We start from the raw sequence: 20,580 nt of genomic DNA on the forward strand, positions 1-20,580 counted from the left end.
ACTAGCATAGAGCAGGGCTGGCTGCACGAGTAAGAACAGGGAGGCAAGGGAAGCAAATGCTTAAAAGCAACTGCTACCAAAAAGATTTTTTTTAAACTTATTGTGAGATATTCAGCTTATTTTTAAAGTAAGTGAAAAAGATTGCACCCATCTGTGGTATCAAGATACTGAGCGAGTGCTGGATAGCATCTTCCTGATCTCAAAGCTCTTTGCAAACAATGCAATTCTCAGATTTCATAGCTGTGTGGCAAAAACAGAGGGTAAAAACTCAACTCCAACTTCTTTCTCTAAGATTAAAGTATGAGGCAGGCTGTCATTCCATAACTGTTGATACTAAAATCTGTAGGCTAATGATTTCCTCAACATGCCTAATTTGAACCAGATGAGGCAAGAACATGCCACCTCCTCTGTTGAATGAGGTAACTACAGAGGATGAAATTTAGACTGCTGTAACATTAGTCACAAAAAGTTAAATTATATCTGTTTTAAGACCAACTAAGGATGCTATGAACTGACTATCTCAAGTCTGGCACAAAGTTTGAATACAGTCAGCCTACTAAAAAAAAATTTAAAGTCAAACTGTAGCAGAGAGAGAATATACTAAACTGGCATTTGGCATCATGTGGCCTTGCTGGTTGTAACCCATTACCAGTTACCCTATCCACAGGTTTCCCATTGTCAAATCGGGGAAGAAAAGTAGGCCTGGAAGGGTAAACCAATGAAAATTATCACAGGTTTTGGCTGACAGTTTTTTAATAAACAGTTTGATGCCAACACTACATAATTCTACAAAACATGAAAATAAGACTTTTAAGAGAAATCTATGCTTAACACTATGTAGGTCTTTTCATAAAGCTTGTTTTCAGTAACTTTTTTAATACAAGAGTCTCTCTCTACAAATGTGTTTACACAAATTCACTGTAATAGTACCAAGCACCTAATGACTGTTAGTGAATTTTATCCTGAAAATAGCCTTTTGAAATGAAGAGTATTACCTTTCATTTTATTAATAGCAGAAATTCAAGCACAAGGATAGGTTAAGTGAATTCCTCAAGTTAGATGGGGCTGACTAAGGATATGATTCCACATTTCCCTAAGACCTCTTCCCATTTCTCATTAAAGAGAAGAATTTTGGGACTCTTATTTTGAACATGACTAACATGCTTTCTTGTGAACAGACTACCTCAACATATACATATTCTAATCATGACACTATAAAATTACAGAGTTGGGAAGATCATTTAGTCAACTTTCAGAAAAGACAGAATCAAAAGTAATTGTTATTTCTAACAGATACTTGTCTGACAAGTCACTGGCAATTCCTGTGGTGGAAACTCCACAGACTTCCAGGGAAAATTGTTGAACTCATGTTCTTTTTAAAAAAAGCTTCACAAGAAATCAAATCAGTATTTCTTTATTGCAGTTTAAGCATTACTTCTGTTCTTAGGCAACCCAGAAAAACAAGAAAAAAAACAGATTAGCCTTACAGACCTGGCTGGCAAGGGAACAGCTTTGCTTGTAAGAGCCTGGGTGACACAGTGGACAGCAAGCCAAACATGAGCCAGCAGCACACCCTGGCAGCAAAGGCGGCCAACAGCATCCCATGCTGTATAAACAGAAGCTCAAGGAGCAAACTGAGGGAAGGGATTATCCCTCTCTACTCAGCATTTCTTTAGGCCACATCAGGATACTGTAGCACCTCCAACATAAATTGGAGACACCAGTAAACAATCATCACAAATTCAGTGGAGGGCCCCCAAGGTGTTTGTGGGCAGATGCTCTTGCCCCATGAAGAGGAACAAGGCTTGTTCAGCATGGAGAAGAGACTACTTCAGGTGGATCAAACTGCAGTCCCCTAGTACCTAAAAAAGTCATCAAGGAGATAGAGCCATGCTCTTCAGTACTACATAGCAGGAGGCAGAGAGAAACACTGAATCGACAGCAGAAACTGAAACAAGAAAGGCTCTGGCTGGCTATAACTAAACACATTTTTAACCAACAGGACAGTCAGGTAGTAGAATCAGTTGGTTAGAAGCTGTGGAGCCTCTGACCTTAGCAGTTTCAGAGATGTAACTGCATAAAGCCCTAAGTAACATGGTCTGGTCATATAGCTGACAGTTTTGAGTTGGAGGTGGGACTAGAGACCTCCTGAAGTCCCTCCCAATCTGAATGCTCTTAATACCTATAGTGACTGTATTAGAGGATTTGATGTTTCCTCTTTTCCTGCTTTTAATGTTACAACAAAAGAACTTGGCACATTATAGTCTTACCAGCACAGTGAAATCTTTAGGGCAAGTCCTGTAGTACTTTTGCCCAACTCTTACAACAACGGAATCCCACCCTGTGTGGGTTACCCAGCACATCACAATAGCAATCCTACAAATACTTGATTTCCTTAATTGCCGATGGAATAATGTCACAGGTCTTAAAATAAAATAAAAATCAGCACCCAGCAAAGACAACATTCAGAAACAGAAGGAGATAAAAATAAGACCTAACATATGTTTAAGTCTCACCTGCATACTGGTGAAGCGATTGTCTGAGCCATGGAATCCACCTGTGCAACTTTTAATCTCAAGAGGTTTCCTATTAAAAATGCAAAGTTTATATAACTCACATTTTACAAATCATGTCAGCATAAGAAACAGGTAGTGACGTATTGTTCATTTGTTAGAGTATTATTAGAGGCTTGTCTGCAGGGACTAGAAGGTCTTTAAGCTCTGGAAGAGAACGCCTTTAAAATCAGAACGATAGTTTTCTCTGCAAATGTTATCCCTTTGGAATTCTCAAGTATCTAGAGTAATTTAAACATCAGATGACACATGAACCAGATGTTTGTTCTCAGAATAACAGATTTTTCACATTAGTGTCATTTGGGTAATAGACTTTTACAGTACTTTACATCCTTTTTTTTATTATTAAAAAAATAATTCTAATTTAAAGCATTAAAGCATTCAGCTGGGCATCTTAAAGTAATAAAAACAAATCTCCAACATATGCCAGGTCCATGCATATTATTTGAATCTGTACAGTTCTAGTAACCCAAACCTGATTTGCATATGTTACTGGTGTTACACAACAGAACTTATTGAACATGTGGAGCGAGAAACTTTCATGATGAAAGCCCTGGCATACAACAGAGGTGTTAAAAATTATATTATTATAGCAGATACCATTATTCTGGGAGTTTTAAATTCATTGGTCAGAACATGTAAGGTCATTAACAACAGTGAGCTCAGTAAGTTCAATGTATGCCAGTGGATCACCCCTGAGACTGGTTCAGCCAAGTAGTTATGCATGTGAAGTCTGAGGAGACTCCTCAGGCCAGCAAGAGCTGCAGAGAAAAGCATGCATCTCTTTGCTATGACAAGCTGGAATACCACACTCCAATAGCTGTCATTGAACTCTAAGCATCTTGAAGAGAAAAGTTATGAGAAAACAAGAAATTGTTTTTTCTGTATAATCAAGTACTGAAAAATTTAACTTACCTAGCAAGCTGCCATTGGGAGTCTAAATAGAAGTGCAATGGTTCAATCCGGTCATTATAGGAATAATGGAAACGCTTGGGTAGCAGCTGTTTCATATAAGCTTTGAAAGGCTGATGTGGTTCTATGCACTGAAATGTTTAAATATAAAATGTAAATTTCACCAAAATTTTGCTCATGTCATGCACATTTCCTATAAAGCATCTCAATTGCAAAGGGTCTGCAACAACTTCCACTAAGGACAATGGAACTCCATCAGGTTTGGAATCATATGACCTAGGATGTAAACATTAGTAACTATTTAAGTAAAAAAATATGACTGGTTTTCTGTTCAATAGTTATTAAGAGTATTTATATTGATTCATGGACATGACTTTTTCTTACAGCCTACAATTGTACAAAAAAAACCCCAGTACTCCTTAGAATTAGTAAATAATTACACCGACACATGAACATCATGACGCATGAACATCATGACACTTTCACAAGTGGTAGGAGGCTACCCAGTGTAATAATTCTACAGCTATTTAATATGGAAAGTAACAGACATTCAAAGGGTTTTTAGAGTAGTCACTCAAAGACAAACAAATTTTTCACCAACTCAGGTCCATAAATGATTTTAAAATAATGCAAAAAAAAAAAAAAAAATCAAACCACCAAAAAAATTAAACTAAGTAAAAAACCCTCTACTGTAATATTTTGAATAGTGAAGTCATCCAGACAAACAGCATAGCTCTCACCAACAGTAGTGTCTGCACAACTGAGGGGCAAACAGATTGTGGTGCAGGGATGAGAACAGAAGCCATGTACAGAGCAGAAAAGCAAATTCCTTAAGCTGGAACTGACAAAAAAATATAAAATCAATATCCTCTCTCAAAGCTGTTTGTCAAAAAGGTGTGAGCAAGAAGATCTTATGCTTGTCCAGGAAATGGCGCTGAGCTTTACACTGACTTGGCCCTCAGCCAGTATGATCCAGATACACATGTTCCCCGTTTCGAAGAGCAACATAATATAGGTAGTGAAAAGAAATGAACACAAACACTTAGTTAATGCACAACCACAGCCATATGACACCATACTCAACTTTGACCTTCCCTTCCCCTGTGCAGAACTACTTTTGTTGTTGTTACCTGTCTAGCAAATGGAAGGCCACTGATTCAAAGTCCAGATGCTACGTAAGTAAGCCCAACAAACAGCTGATGCTATAAAATACCTGTAAGTGTCAGTAGAAATTAAACTAGAACAGATACAACAACACTTACTGTGAGGTTTCTGACAACGCCTTCATAATTAACTGGAAGAATCATATGTAAGAATTAGTCACCTAAGTTAAAAAAATCAGATTTAAAATTAAAGCACTCCCATCACACAATATAATCAGCTTATTTTCAAAAAAACTCTGGACATCAATTATTTTTCCAGAATGAAGACCATATGAAGTAAAGCAATCACTAAGCTGTCAAGCTATTGCTTTTATTAAATTTTAGTTCACAGTCTCTCCTTCCTTTACTTATTTACAGCTTAAAAATTTTAAGCTGTATTAACCACAGTTTGAAAAACAATCTGAGAAATAAGTTTTCACAAAAGAGGCAACTAAATGCTGTGCTAATCAAGCTGGAATTCTCCTGCTTGCTAATACACTTCTAAGGAAAAAGAAACAAAACCAACTGTCAGGACAGCAGTTTTATCTGGCAAGCATCCTTAGAAAGATAGCCAAGTGCAAGCTGGCTAAGATTCAGATACTTAGACTCAAGCCAAAACGGACCATTACATCATTTAGTTTGACATTTTGTGTAACGCAGGCCCATTACATTTCACACAGTTACTTTGTCCTGAGTCTTGATATCCAGTGCTTGACTAAAACACATAATGATTACAGTGGCAAGGGAACCATTAATAATTCCTGCATAGATATAAGCAGTGCTACAGAGACAACAATGCTACTTCATGAAAACTGCATGCGTCAAAAGCAGGGGATACTCTGCTTTTCTTCTTCCTGAATTTGTTTCTCCAGGGAGAACCTGGAACTGCAGTTGACTCCATGTTCTCAAAGGAAGCATTTAAAAAGAGTTTAAATTAACATCGAGCAATGAAGTAAACAGGACTTAAAGTCATTGGGGTCAAGGCCTACAAGCTTTTAAGGGCATGGAGAACAATAATCTAGATAGAAAAAACCCCCAAAACTATGAAATATGAAGGAAATGCCTGCATTCAACATTAAGTAGTAACAAAAACAGCAGACAGTGTTCACCTAAAATGTGACTGCATAATGCATCAAACTAGAAAATTTGTAAGCATGGATTTTTACTTGTTTATTAACTTTGCAGTTTACTCAACTGCTTCAAGCCATTAAGCCATTTTTCAATAACTAAGAATATAATATTTCTAAAATAATATGTAAATACAGTAACAGTCTAACATTTAAGACAGAAATACAGCAAATTTATACATAAACTGGTAAATCAGGAAATGAGTGGAGATGTGAGAGGAGGATGATTTTGGGGCTGTCTTGAGCACCAAATACCTGAATCAAAGGACTTACTTTCACAAGGCAAGAGCATCTGCAGTTAGTCACTCTGAGGCAGCCCACAACAGCAATCTGTAGGATTCAGATATGCTTTCAGGCCTTAAAGTTAAATGGTCTTTAAAACCACAGGTACACTAGTCAGTATTTCTTCAGCATCCAGGTTGTCCCTAGCTGACCTTCACTCTGGTTTACCAATAGAATATATGGATCTTAAGTTTGTATTCATAAAGTACAAAAGCATGTAACTGAGTAATAAAAATTAGTTTAGCAATTACATACAAGAGAAATACTCATCTGGAACATTATTAGGTCTTAGGCGAGCTGCAGGACCAGGTACTACTATGAAATCTTGAACATTGTCCAGATAGCTGTTGAGATATGCTGTTTTTCTGCAGCTCCCTGCTTCCATCCCTGCAAAAGGAAACAAATTTTAATTAAAAAATGGGAATGTTAGTGTAGATTAGCCTTGTTAAGGAGACATGTAACTGAAGTTGTAGAAGTCAAAAATGTAAGTTCTCAGATCTTTTTATCAGAATCCCCAAGATAACTAAACCAAGGAGACGACAACATGTATGGAAGAAACAAAAAACTGCATAGATACACAGTGTCAGCCATTTCCCTCAGCTGAGAAAGACACTCCAATTGAATAAATAGACATCTTTTTTTCTCTGAAGGGAAGAAATCTTATAAGCCTAAGAACAGTAGCAATGCTTAGACCAGATATTGATTTAGTCCAATATCCCACCAATATCCTATTGAACTAGTGTTCACAACATGTCTAGAGAAATACTCGATAAGCCCAGCAATTATGGACTGATCTTCCTCCTATAAATGTTACTTATCAGTTTCCAGAAGTACAAAGAAGTACATGCATTTGAACTCTTAATAATTCTTGAGAGGTTTATCCTCAATTAATTCCATAAATATTTTTTAAAGCTGTATAGATGCTTGTCTTGGATCATTCCCACTGACAATGAATTCTGCTCGTCAATTTTGTGCTGCATGGAAGTGTGCTTATATTTTTTTTGTCAGGAAAAGCAGCAGAAATAGATTATTGGTAAAATACATAACTTTTTACAAAAAATTAACTCCAGAAATAAAGAAAAGCTATTACAGGAATAAATCAAAGTTTCATGTTAACAACCCCCTAATAATGGATAAGGGAACTGATAACTCAAAGGAAGCTATGGCTTATATTTTCACTTCAGCCATTTGCAAACAATTGCTGTGCAGTGTAGTTAAGAGACAGAATAAAATGAAATCTATTTTTACCAGTTCACATTTTATTTCTGTTATCAGCTGGTAATGATCACAAAAGGAATTAGAAATAAAATATGAAAATCATTTAATCTCCCCTTATTTCTCCACTTCTCCCCCCCCACCCCCCAAGTCTGATTCTCACCTACACTGCTTAGATCTTACACCATCTTGATAATACAAAATATAAATTCTAGGTATCAGCTGCTTTGTTAACTTTGTAGAAACATGCAAGTAAAAAAACAGAATATTACTGTATGAAAATAGCTCTTCAAAATGCTGTTATACTTTATAAAATCAAGTTTACCATGATCTGATATAAAAATAATGTTCAGGCATTTATGCAAGTTCATTTGCTTGAGACCATCCATCAGCATTCCTACTATGTTGTCCACTCTCTGTAATGCTATAATGACCTGCAGGACAAAAACAGGAATGTAAAGTAAGTGCTAACTACTTCAATTAAAAATTTGGATTTATTTCTAGGGAGAGTGAATAAGTTTAAACTGTAACAGTATATGGTAATAAAGATTAAGAAGCAACTCTCATACACCATTCAAGGCTCGCTGCAATCCAGACATAAATGAAGGACACAGGGGACATACAACTGTGCAGTAACCCCCAAACTTAGGAGTGGGAACACATATAGTGTGCAGCAACAGGAGGTACTGTGAGGACAGGATACTTGGAGCATTCTCAATAGACCATCAAACCTGCTTTTTGCCTATTCCTACTTCTCTCAGTTGCACACTCTTTAGATGCATTGTCTTTACATCTACTGAGAATGGACTCAACAGGTACACCTATACTGAGAATTAAAAATGGGAGCCTGCAGATTGCCTAGCACCTGCACTGCTCAGGGCTACCTCCATCTACAGAAAACCGGCTATATCTACACTGCACAGCTCATTGCCCCATTTTTTTCTGGGCCCTACACCATACTAAGACATACTAAGATATTTCTGAGGAGATTATGTACAAACCCTCAGGGTCTTTCTCTCCAGAACATTCCTGACATACAGAATTTTAGATCCACTTATTAACCAAAGAAAAGGATAATCAAATTAAATGTTCCCTATACTGCAGTTCCAATTAGTTGTGTGCTACTGCACTTGGCACTTGCATCCATCTGACTGTTCCTTACAGTAGCAGTAACTACTCACACCTCCAGAGAAATTGGCAAGAGCTTTTTAATGTTGTCACCACTGAGGTCAACCACCCATTTAATATGCCCAAACATCCTGGCCGTTCAAAATGGCAGAATTTTACAAAGTCCAAGAGTTTTTTTTCCTTCGCATTTTTCATTTTGGTTTGTTAAAATGTAAAGCTGCTTAATACTTTTGAGAACAGCAGCAGTCCCAAAGACTTCTTATTTATACAAGAGGTACATAACAGATTATGACAGGGCAAATGTCCCTTTCATCACCCTTTTTACAAGCCACCATAAAATCTAACTGCAGGGAGATAAGACCAGTATTCATCTAACCTTTGCATAGAGACTGGGGGAAAATGAAGGACAATTATGACATAAATACTTAACCACCAAAGCTTGGACTACTGCTACAAAAAAAAAAAAAAAAAAAATCATCTCTGCTCTTGCTAAATGGAAAGTATACCTTTCTGTCCCCTTCCTCCTCACTAAAATTAACACAATGAATTAGAAGACACAAACCATACACAAGACATATCCAAACATGCTTTGGCAATTTAAAAGTTACCAAAATAAAGAAAATAAAAATTAGGCCTAAACAGCCTATTTAGTACATGCTTTGTATCAATGTTAATTAAGGATGGGCTGCCTATTCACAACTTATTTCCTAATAAGCATACTGAACATGGTGTTTATTAATCTAACATGAATTTTGGAAGTTCATTACAGAGTCAGAGAAAACCTTCAAATCTAAAAAGAAAAAAACTACTTACTCCACTGCTTACTGGTCCAAACTTATGGCCCGAGGAATCTGGTTCTTCTAAATACAGAGTGTAAAAGTGTGGTCTATATCAAACAGTACCAAAAATGTAATATTTTACATACACGTTTAAACAGTTTGAAAAGATTATATTTCAACAATGGATATCAAATATTGGAAACAACACTGTCATTCAGAGGAAGAACACATTAAAGGGAAATAGAGAATGTAACTTAAAAAAAAAGTTTCAGTCATACAATCAGGATTGCATTAAATAGTACTTTAACATCATTAGAATAATGCATAAGATACTGTTTAAAAAGGAAGTAATATTTACAAAGTAATTCATTGCAATACCACTTGAACAGGAAGTTACACTTGCAATTGTATACCTACCTTTCATCTTCAGGTAACTGCAGCCAGCGAAGAACAGTTACCACCCTTTCTTCAAAGGGGATTGAGCTGTATCAGAACAGTATAAGATCAACCAACCCCATATTTTCAAGAGCTAAAAAATTTTAAGTCACATATTACAAAAATTAATGTACTTTAGCAGAGAAAACTGAATTCAGCTGGATGCCATTAAGAGCTATTTAGTAGGATGCAAGTTTACCTATGCTAAGTGCTGTAACTCTACAGGAATTAATGGGAACTTTAGATTGGGCATTGGATATTGTCCCTATTGATTGCAATGTGATTAGAATAAAGCTCCCAGTATTGCTTGTGTTTATTATACAAAGAGAATAACTTGGCTTCGAGGTGCAAAATGATGTACAGGTCTTCATTCCTGTACTATGTTTTGAAAAAGCTTTGGTTTGGTGGTGGGTTGGGTTTTTTTTAATGTTTAAACAGTTTGAATACAAGTTATCATACTATGTCACAAAGTAGATGCTCTGTATCAATTACTGAAGTAGATCAACAATAAGCATGTTGACATGTAATAACATAAGGCACCCATAAAGTTATTAATTCAGCTACTTAACACAAGTAACAATGTAGAAGTTCATGGAGGGGGGGGGCGGGGGAAGTAGTAAGTCAAGAATCAGACTTTCCATGCTATATGAAGAACTTAAGAAAATAAAATGATCCTAGGAAGATAGAAATGGAAAAAACCCGATTTCTTGGGCAGGGTTTGAGGTTATTAAATAAATACCGATAAACAGATTTATGTAGAATTTTCATTAGGCAGAAAGTGTTACTTGCAGTGAAAAGCAATCACTAACTAAAATATGACTGCCTTAATGTGAAATATTTTAAAAAATTACAATGAAAATAATTTTATGTTAGAACAATTTACCACAGTCAACAGTAAATTTTAGTTTTCATGGACAATACTGCACCAAGACCTGGTCCATTCACTGTTTGAGAGGTTTGGACTGAATGAACCAACACAAGATTTTTATAAATAGAAACAGAAAAGTACTAAAGCTTCAAAGCTGGCTGCTCTTAAAGATGATTTTTCCACATCTTTCCCTTACAATGTTTGCTAAGGAATGGCAGAACGATTAGACAAAGAATCTACACTGTAGTGAAACAAAGTTAATTGCATCCTATTTTGGTTTTTTCCTCACGTTGTGTACAACTACTTAGAAAAACAGGGGAAAAAAATTATGCTTTCTCCGACATCTGTCCCATTACAACAGTTAAAGTAAAATATTAATCCAAGACACAGGAGTTTACATACCTATTGTATTTTTCATACAGGTTTGGGAAGGTTCCATTAACTGCCACATCTGACCCAGGCCAAAAGAATGTACCTGCTTTTAGACCTTGGTACATAGCCGTTAACCAGATCTGCAGGAGAACAATCAGCATCAGTAGTGCAAGTCACTGAATTAGCTGAGTAACTGCCAGAGCTACCGCCACCCCCACCAACTCTGCACCTTCCAGCAAGTTCAAAACCTGAAAATATAAGTCGAGCACTCTGGACAGTCAGTCTTACATGTCATGGCTATCTACAGTCCTTGATTCCTTACCGCAAACAGAATTACAGAAACACTCACATCCCTTCTGCTACTACATCAGGGGGAGCCTGGACAGAAATAGGAACCATTAGCTTCCATGGATGGAGTGCTAATGCAATGGTAGAACCATATCTGAAAACTAGGAAGAGGAAATGTCTCAAGAACAGCGAAGTAAGAAGGGATAGGAATGTCTGAGGACCTACGTCCCATATAAGCTGAAATATGGGACCAAGACTTCAGTTGACTTTTCCAATTTTACTGCTGATGTCATGATTTGCAGATTTCTGTCTGCTTTCTGCATGTTTTCCTGCCTGACTTGTACACCATGTTCTTCTCAGCGGTCTGCAAAGTCTACATTTGTGTGTTCCTTCCTCAAACAAAAAAAAAACACCAACCCCAAAAAAAGCCAGCCACCACACACACAAAAAAACAGTTGTCTTCACATTACTAAATAGTTGCATCTGTTGCCTTGTTATTCTTCAGGCTAGCACTCACCAAAACTTCCCTATGCCACTTCATTTTGATAGTAGTCTCAACAAATTTGCCAAAGCTATAGAATTAAACCAAGACATTTTCTTTAAAACTACATCTTTAGACTTAGCAGTAACTTGGGCAGAGTGTAAACCTTTACTATTGCTTATTATTAAAGTTAACCGGTCTGTTGATTTCCTCAAAAAAAGTTAGCCACAAGCCTACTTCATGTTAAAAACAAAACAAAATCTGGTATCTCTATTAGTCATTTTAAGCTAGTTTTCTCCCTAGAGAAAATTCCATTTACATTCAACAAAATCTGTTACACTTAGTTACATTTGTCATTTTGCAGCTCTAGTATGGCAGTTCCTAATCATGCTGACTAATTCTCCTTGGCTGACTTAGAAGTACCCTCTGTACTCTTTCAACATCACTATGCATCCAAGTGATATTAGGTAACATAACAGGCTGATGTACATTCTCAGCAGTGTATTAATACTTACAGGCTGTCCTTGGTACCACAGTGGATTAAACTTCTCTTCACTTTTAAGGGTGAAGGATGCATTTCTTTTGGGGTCATACATCTTGTTATCAATTATACCATGAGATTCAGGATACAGCCCCTGTAATTGAAAGCATAACTTGTGGCAACACTATAAAGAAAAAGAACCTTCCAGCTACACAAACCGAAGTCCACTAGACAAGTATGTCCAGTGGATAAACTTCTACTCCACCGCTACCTCAAGACCCAAGTTTAACAGCATCACCAACCATTACTACCAAGCCCTACTTTAAAAGTCTTAATTGCTTCTCAGCAAAATTGGAAAAAAAAAAAAAAAAAAGGCAAGCAACTTGCTCTGGAATCAAGCTGAAAGACACTGTCTCAGTTGATGCATTTCTTTTATCTTTAGTACCAATGACAAAGCAATAACCTATGCTGGACCTCCATCACATGACCAAAACCTGAGGATTTCAAAGGAGAATTGCACATCAGCAGGTAAAAGCTCTAGCTAGGAATCATGATTACATAAGCTGTGAAAGAAGTGCTCAGAGGCACCAGCTGTTAGGTGGTTTTAAGAGACTTTGTGCTCTGCCTTCAAATAGGCCAGCTCCTTTTTACATTAAAGGATGTAACACCACCACCAGTAGGACCCTGATAACCACACCTGCTACTTTTCACAAGAGACAAAGCTCTGTACTGCGCTTGGGGACACTCTCACATGGTTGCAGGGAACGATTAATGCCTCTCAGTTGAGTATACAATCATGGATATTTGTGAGGATTACACAATTAAACTTCTCATTCCTGAACCTGTGTTCCTCAGTGACCAAAAGTCCTGACAAACTGCGAAGGGAAGAAGGAAGTGCAGATCCTCAAATATTTGATTGAATTTTAGTTCTGACATGAATAAACTAAGAAGGATCTGCTCAATTCCGACCCTGCATTCAGTGTTGAAAATCTCAATTATTTTTTTTCCTCCTATACACAGGAGGCGATAAATTTACAAGATCAGCTTTGTGACATTCCTATCCAGGTTTGGGTAAAATCCATCACGGAGTCAACATCAACATGAAGTTCAAATGTTTCTTTTCATATGCTTCGTTACATCATGCCAAGCTACCTTAAAGTCTAACAAGGCTAGCAGTTTAAAAGAGCCAGGTGGCTCTCGCTCTGAGAGCAAGTGAGCTGCTATTCAGTGGAAATTTCTACATAAAGGAGGAGTTGTAAAGTGATGTGACCTTCCACCTGTATGGGAATTCTTGCAGCTAGTCTTGGAAAGATTAGATTACTTAATCAGATTAGATCTGACCAATTAGCTGTAGTGTTATAACTGTTAATCTAAATTAGGTAGAGAGTATAATATATATATTTTCCTATTCTGAAGGGAAATCCTATTATTTTTAACAATCCAGAGAACTACACTACTCCCTTGGAGACAACTTGATAATCAACATTCTTTTCAGTAGTGGAAACATAGTATACAGGAATTCTTACTGTGACAATGGAGTAATGATTGGGAAAGGTTTTTGAAGGATACACTGGTCTCATACTGGAAGTGTATGTTCCACATTTCTCTAGAGGGAGGAAGAAAGAAAATCAGCAAAGTTACAGAAATAAACCCCTTGCAAGCTTCTCTCATGAAGATATATACCTATTTAAAAAGAGAAAATCAAAAGCTATTTCCAGAAAGTTTTTGTTCTTCACAATTGTGGGGTTAATACTCCGTATTTCTTCCCACATTCATTTACAAGCAACTGAATGGCTATTAAAAATTGTATGTACTCATAATGACTGCAATGGTCACATGAGCAAAACCTATAGCCCTTATGAAAAGAATAGATAAGAATTAATAATCAAAGAAATCACACCCTCCAAAGTTGCCCTGGTATGCTGTAAGTGACGCCTGCAGCTTGAGACCAACTAGCTACTTCGCCATGGGCCCTCCTAGAGATGAAATGGCCACTGGCAGTGGTGCCCCAGCTCTTTCAGTCACCTGTGAAGTCACTATTTTTCAGTCTCCTTTTTGGTTTTGGCTTGTTGTTCTGTATTGGGTTTGTTGGTTTGTTTTTTTTTTTTTAAATAAAAATAAGCTCTTATTTTATTTATCTTAGTATATTTTTAAAAAATATCAGTCTTTAAGATTAGTGCACAGTATTTGCTAGTATCAAGAGTCATTAGCCAGGCCAAAGCACTTAAGCAAACCTTACTTAAGTTAGGTGCCTAAATTTCACAGGCAAACGTATGGGCGCCAACTTAAAAAAGAAAAAAAAAAAAAAAGCAAAAATAAAATGCCTTAACTTCATAATTACTATGCAATAACCAAAACCACTTCAACTGATATTAAAGAGCCAAAAGCAATGACCCTATAGAAAGGCCACCACTAGGATATGTTTATTGGCCCTCTGAGTCATTATATATAATAAAAATAAAATAGAAATGAAAGGTTTGATAACACAAGAAGTGTTGTGTCAAGGCACTTTGAACTCATTGGATTGGGCATTTGCATTAGATCTCAGTCAAAAACCCCGAAACAACAGTTTGAGCTAATTGAGACAAAAAGACATCAAGACAGAAAAATAAATCCTCTCAAATTACATAAACATCCCCTCCCACATTTGCATTCTGTAGTAACAAATCATCAGTTATGCATTTTTTGCTACTGCAACACACTTGACATATTTCAACCATTGTTGAGGCCATTTTCCAAAACTGCAGGGTTTTGGTGGAGGTAGGTGGGGAGGTTGGGGTATTTTTTCTTGCTTTGTTTTTGAAGTAAAGAAAAAAAAAATACACTAAAAAGCTTTCATTTTGTCCAAAATCATAGGATGTTTTGCTGGGACTTCTCCATGAGAGTTATTTTTCTTTCTGTTTAGCTTGTTGCCTTCAAGGCAATTTAAGACAAAATGAGGATTTATCTAAAACTTACAGTATTACAACATGCATACTTGAAAATGTCTTCTCTGAACCCCCTATGCACATGTGTCTATGCCAGGGTTCACAGAAAACCCTTAGCTCCATGCTGAACGGCCCACCTTTCAGCAAATAGCAGAGAGAGTGAGTGTGTAATAAAACTTGCTAAAAGTGTAATTAAGGTATTGTCTTACAGGTATCTGATCCAACATACTTCTTCAAGGAGACATCAGAATTTCATTGTAGGCATGGCTGAATTAGAAGGACTAGATAATGGGAATACTTTTATCTAACAGAATGCTGCACTTGCCATCAATTCTTTTTAAAGTGGAAAATCCAGGGATTTTATGTTGCTCTAATTTAATAAAGAATTAAGCAGTCCAATAAGTTACTTAATGCAAGTAACTGTTCACTGCTTTGTAAATGCAGTCATTCATAAATGTTCAAAAAGACACATTTTACTAGTCCTTTAATTGGCTAACTATGACTTCAAAAGGATTCAATACAATTTTTCAGCAATAGTCAAGTAATTTATCAATTATTGCTACTTGTCTACCACAGAGGAATATATTTCATCACCCTTTCCTGCACAGTAAAATACTGTAGTAGTATTTACACTCATAGAAACATTTATCTTTACAACATAACTGCTTCCACCATTTTCAGTGCTTAGATGCATGGGATATGAAGTACATGGAGATTTGAAGCCACAAGCCCCCAGAGTGTCACATGATACATACCCCAGTGACACTAATTTTCGTTCATAAGACTATTTTTCTCTTGCCGAAGAAAGTTTGCCTTATATGAGCTTTTCACCCACCATTTTACTATGAGGTGGGAAAAAAGCCTAGAAAGCAAGGTTTTGTAACAAGACAAAGCTGAAGATCCTGTAGCATATTGTATCACAGAAGGTTTCTACAAGATTACAAAAAACACCCCACAGTAATGTAGAACTGCAAACATAATGCAAAAATAATTTTTCATCCAGACTGTTGCTTATTTTGCTGTGTCTCAACAATGTGTTATTAAACATTCTGATTTTAGAATCCTTTAGAAACTTAAGTTTTGACCATCAAAACCTCCATGGTTCTGGAGAAGTAAAGTGACTTTGATGAAGATATCAAGATATTTCTTAGTGGTCTGAATCTATCATGGGAACAGTGGAAAGAGAAATACAATTTTATAATAGAAGTCAATGAGGGAAGTTGCACTGTAGCCTATCCTGACCAAAGAATGAAGAAACTTTACATGTGGAAGTGGATGTCACAGCCTAGAAGTCCTGCAGACGCTTTGTGGCACTGTTATCTTCCATCTCGGCCACATTTATTATAGCCAGCCTCTCCTCACAATGCCCAAGAAGTCTTCAGTTAAAATGCTTATAACTGCATTTAATGAAATTGTTTCAAATGCGTCATTTTATTCTAACGTGAAACAAAACCTCAAGTACATCTGTGAATTGTTATCCTCTGGAACAGATCAAGTTGTAAAAACCACTGTACAAAACAGCAAGTATTTTTACTGATTTATGTTTAGTCAAATTGGAAAGAGCCACCCCAGGTAGTAATTTATGAACAACAAGATTGGCAAATTTTTCAGACAAGAAACTCCATCAGTTCTTTACAGACCACAGCCAGAACAGTGATATGAAAAGTAACTGAAGTTACTTAGATGCTACAAAGTAAGACATTATAAAAGCTAGGGGCGGGGGAGGGAATAAAATGTGCTTATGAGGCTCTCATTTCATCTGAATTTTTTTGTTAAATGAAGAATCTCTGAGATTCAGCATATTTCTACCAGCCATTCTGTACCATCTGTTCCTAATCTCTTCCTTCTCTACCTTCTTTTTCAAATATGATCAAATGCTTTCTACCTTGCTTTCCATTTTGCAAAACTATTCTACCTAAATATTAGACAATATACAACACAGAATAAAAAGCATGTCTACTTCTATTTTGAAGCAATAAAGTATGCTCACAGCTAAAAGCATCCACCTCCTAAACATGGGAATGGCTACTTAATTTTTAAGGTTTCAATGAATATTGCAAGCGCCCTTTCCCCATGCCCTCCCCTGGCTTTGCCCTTCTGCCCGCCCATACCTCAAGTTCTCTGTGCACAGTTGTTACTTAGAACAACAACTACAATTTCCATGGGAGAAGAGTGAGGATTTTAAGGTTAAGCATAGCTACATCTATGTGGGTTTTTTTAGGTAAGACATCATGATATTTCTTAGATAAAGACTACTCACGTAATTTGCTAATAACGGGTAGAAGTCCACCCCAAGTCTGCAAATACTCTGCTCTGAAGCCATCCAATGAAAACAGTAACACTGGAGATTTGGTAAATCTGAACAAACAGAGATTCAAGTATTAAAAGACAGACTCTGAGAAATAATTTCCTACCAGCTATTTCCAGAAAGTTTCCCCCAAATCACGGGGATGTTCATTATGGGACTATAAACCAGGCCAAAGAAGTAAAGTCTTCCTAAGCAGGACGGTGTGCAGGCTGGCGCAGCCGTCATCAGAGCAGCTGTTTGCTCCCCTCGCTGGTAGGCTGGCATAGCAACCCTGCCCAAAGAGGCTGAGGGTTGCAGTAGGCCACACACAGGGAAATCATGACAAGGCCTGATTTCACGAACACCCATAAAATAAAAAAACAAGCCAAGATGCTCATGTAATCCATCTGGTACTCCTTATCTTGACATCAGCTCCACTGGAACAACGCTCAGCCCCTCCAACCCCCCATCCCAAGGTAAGCAGGGAAAGAGAAAAGGCAGTGTGAAGTCATGGCTTTCCTTTATTCACTTAGTTCCTGAACTACTTGTAATCCAGCTGAAAAAAAAAAAAAAAAAAAGGAATTTTCCTTTTTACATATACATGCACAAAATCGTAAGAAAGTCTGACATACAGGATATGTTAAATCAGCAATTGTAACATTTTTCCTTTCATCTTATAAAGATTATTTACCCAAGAAGAATTTGTTTACTGTACAAGAAGTACTAACAGTTTCCAAACTAAAAGATGTGGCCTACAACAGGAACCCTGTAACAGTATTTCTGCCTGGAACTTGACATGTAAATTAAGAATGTGATTTCACAGGAACTAGCAAAAATAAATTCTTCCCTTCCCTTCTCCACAGGGCCTGTGTTTTCCAGCCTTATCCCTGTTCAAACAATTTTCCTCCAAGTACTTAAAACATTGCATCACAGGCAGTAACAGTCATCAGTAACTTCTTCCTTAAGAAAAAAATATTCTATGTTTGACCTATAGGTATAACAACATGTGAGACTGCAAAAAAATCACTGCAGTGCAGCAACAACCACTGAAAATACAGATAGGCATAGAAGAATCAAATATATTTTACATGCCAATTACAAGTTTATTTTTCTTTTTTATGTTTACAAATTGTAAAATAAAAATGTTTTTCTAGAACTTTGTTGCACTTTGATTTCCCAAAACAAATGGGTGAAGACAAAAATTATTTACAAAGCGTTGACAATTTCTTTAGTGAGGTACACAAAAAAATCCAAATACTCACAACTGAAACATTTATAAGCCTTATTTCAGTCAAACAAACGTGACTATTAAGCTGAAGATCAGTTAGGCAACCAAAACATGTCTATTCAAGAACATGTTAATTGACAATTTGGACAATGCTTCAGCCAAAATGATTTCACTAGTCAGAACCATTACATAGCCTACCCTGCACCCCAGACAAAATAAAACATGATCAAGAGGGCTGGAGCGCCTCTCCTATGAGCACAGTCTGAGAGAGTTGGGGTTGTTCAGCCTGAAGAAGAGAAAGTCCTGGAGAAATCTTACAGCAGCCTTCTAGTACCTAAAGGGGGCCTACAAGAAAGCTGGAGAGGGGCTTTTTACAAGGGTATGTCGTGATAGGACAAGAGGGAGTGGCTTTAAACTGGAAGAAAGCAGACTTAGATTAGATGTTAGGAAGAAATTCTTTACTGTGAGGGTGGTGAGACATTGGAACAGGTTGTCCAGAGGAGCTGTGGGTGCCCCATCCCTGGAAGTGTTTCAAGGCCAGGCTGGATGGGGCTTTGAGCAACCCACCCAGCTGAAAGAGCTGCTGCCAACGGCAGAGGGGTTGGAATCATCTGGTTCAGACCTTAAGGTCTCTTCCAAGCAAAACCATTCTATGATTCTACGTATTTATAAAAATGTGGTTTTGTCACCCGGTTTTTATTTATATGGTATATTTATTACCATCTTTTGAAAATCTTAGTAGGGACAGTTAGGTGGGAACAAGTAGTGAATGATCCTTCAGACTGAAACTAAAGTCCTTTGGCAGAACAGAGTAGGGAAACTTTCATGTACTACTTTTGTCCATATTACAAGTATTTTTTTGCACCACCAATTCTGATTTCTGTAACTTTTGCAAATACCTTCTCTGCCCGCCTGTCCCACCCCCAACAAATGGATTCCCTCCAGTGCAGAAGTCTAAAAGTCTTCACTGCAAATTTTCCTGCAATAAAATATGAAATTTGAGGCAAAGACTGTTCAATATTGCTTACCAACAAGTCTAACTGGAAAAAAAAAACCCACACACAAAAAACAACCAACCAAAACAAAATTTAAAACAACTCCTTAGAAGGGGACTTTACGCAACTGTTTCTGGTTTGGCATTTACAAGTAAACCAACTGTTAAGTACATGTTTTTATTGTCTGCAAATCTAGCTGCTGATCCCCTTGCACATGTAAAATTAAACTTGGCAAAACAGACCATTGCCACAACCAGGGAGATTGGCTGTTTCGCTTCTATATACTTTACACTGAGTGTGCTGAAACTCATAACTGCCCTGTGCTCAGGGAAGCAAAGCATGACAGACCACATTAAACTGCACTCTCTTTGGAACAGCTCCAGTAAAACCCCCAAACTGATCTGAGCTCAGTTCCAACATACATCAGCAATTTCACTACTCCTTCTGGTCAGTAGCCAAGGTTACACTACTTCAAAAATGTGCTACCATCAGTGAGCAAGCAAGCCTGGGAGGCTCAAGTTTTGGCCCTGCCAGTGATTCATGCTGGCTGTGTCCAAACAGTATGACAAGGGTGTTTCACAGCTCTTGGATAAATATGTACGCCACAGTCACATCCTGACTCCAAACTGAAGGAAATGCCATGGTAATTATCCCCTCCTATAAACTGGTTTCTATGGAAACAATGTAGGCAACACAGGCTTGCTGTGGTCTAGCAGGTTCACCAGTCTAGATGGTCAAGAGCTCAGAACCACAGACCACAATTAAAGGAAAGAAAAGTAGAAGAAAGAAAGGAAAAGAGAAAAAGCCCCCTTGAAAAGCTAAACATACTACACCAAACATCCTATCCCACACACACTACTGCTTATATACAGCCACAAAGCGCAGGAAGTAAAGATTTCTTTTCCGCTAAACATACATAAAGGCTCAACGGGAGACATAATAGCAATCTTCAAATACACAGGAGAGATCTGCAAAAAGGAATGGAATCAGCTGCTCTTCCAGCTCAATGAAGATAGAACAAATAGTAATAAATACTTAAAAGTACAGCAACAGATAGTAA

The 20,580-nt window shown here is 37.2% G+C and overlaps 1 protein-coding gene across 2 annotated transcripts in view; it reads right to left on the bottom strand.

Moving 5' to 3' along the window:
* ENPP1 (ectonucleotide pyrophosphatase/phosphodiesterase 1) overlaps positions 1–20,580 on the bottom strand; it is a 55,533-nt gene that overhangs the window by 14,696 nt on the left and 20,257 nt on the right. For both annotated transcript variants that reach the window (XM_056343134.1, XM_056343133.1), the window contains 11 exons: positions 17,271–17,368; positions 13,610–13,689; positions 12,118–12,237; positions 10,864–10,973; positions 9,576–9,641; positions 9,193–9,265; positions 7,577–7,685; positions 6,292–6,423; positions 4,748–4,779; positions 3,489–3,616; positions 2,517–2,586 (listed from right to left, as the gene is read on the bottom strand). In XM_056343134.1, the coding sequence (XP_056199109.1) occupies positions 2,517–2,586; positions 3,489–3,616; positions 4,748–4,779; positions 6,292–6,423; positions 7,577–7,685; positions 9,193–9,265; positions 9,576–9,641; positions 10,864–10,973; positions 12,118–12,237; positions 13,610–13,689; positions 17,271–17,368 (1,018 nt within the window). The remainder of the gene's footprint in view (positions 1–2,516; positions 2,587–3,488; positions 3,617–4,747; positions 4,780–6,291; positions 6,424–7,576; positions 7,686–9,192; positions 9,266–9,575; positions 9,642–10,863; positions 10,974–12,117; positions 12,238–13,609; positions 13,690–17,270; positions 17,369–20,580) is intronic.

This window comes from Falco biarmicus, chromosome 6, assembly GCF_023638135.1.
Source record: "Falco biarmicus isolate bFalBia1 chromosome 6, bFalBia1.pri, whole genome shotgun sequence".
Taxonomy (NCBI): Eukaryota; Metazoa; Chordata; class Aves; order Falconiformes; family Falconidae; genus Falco; species Falco biarmicus.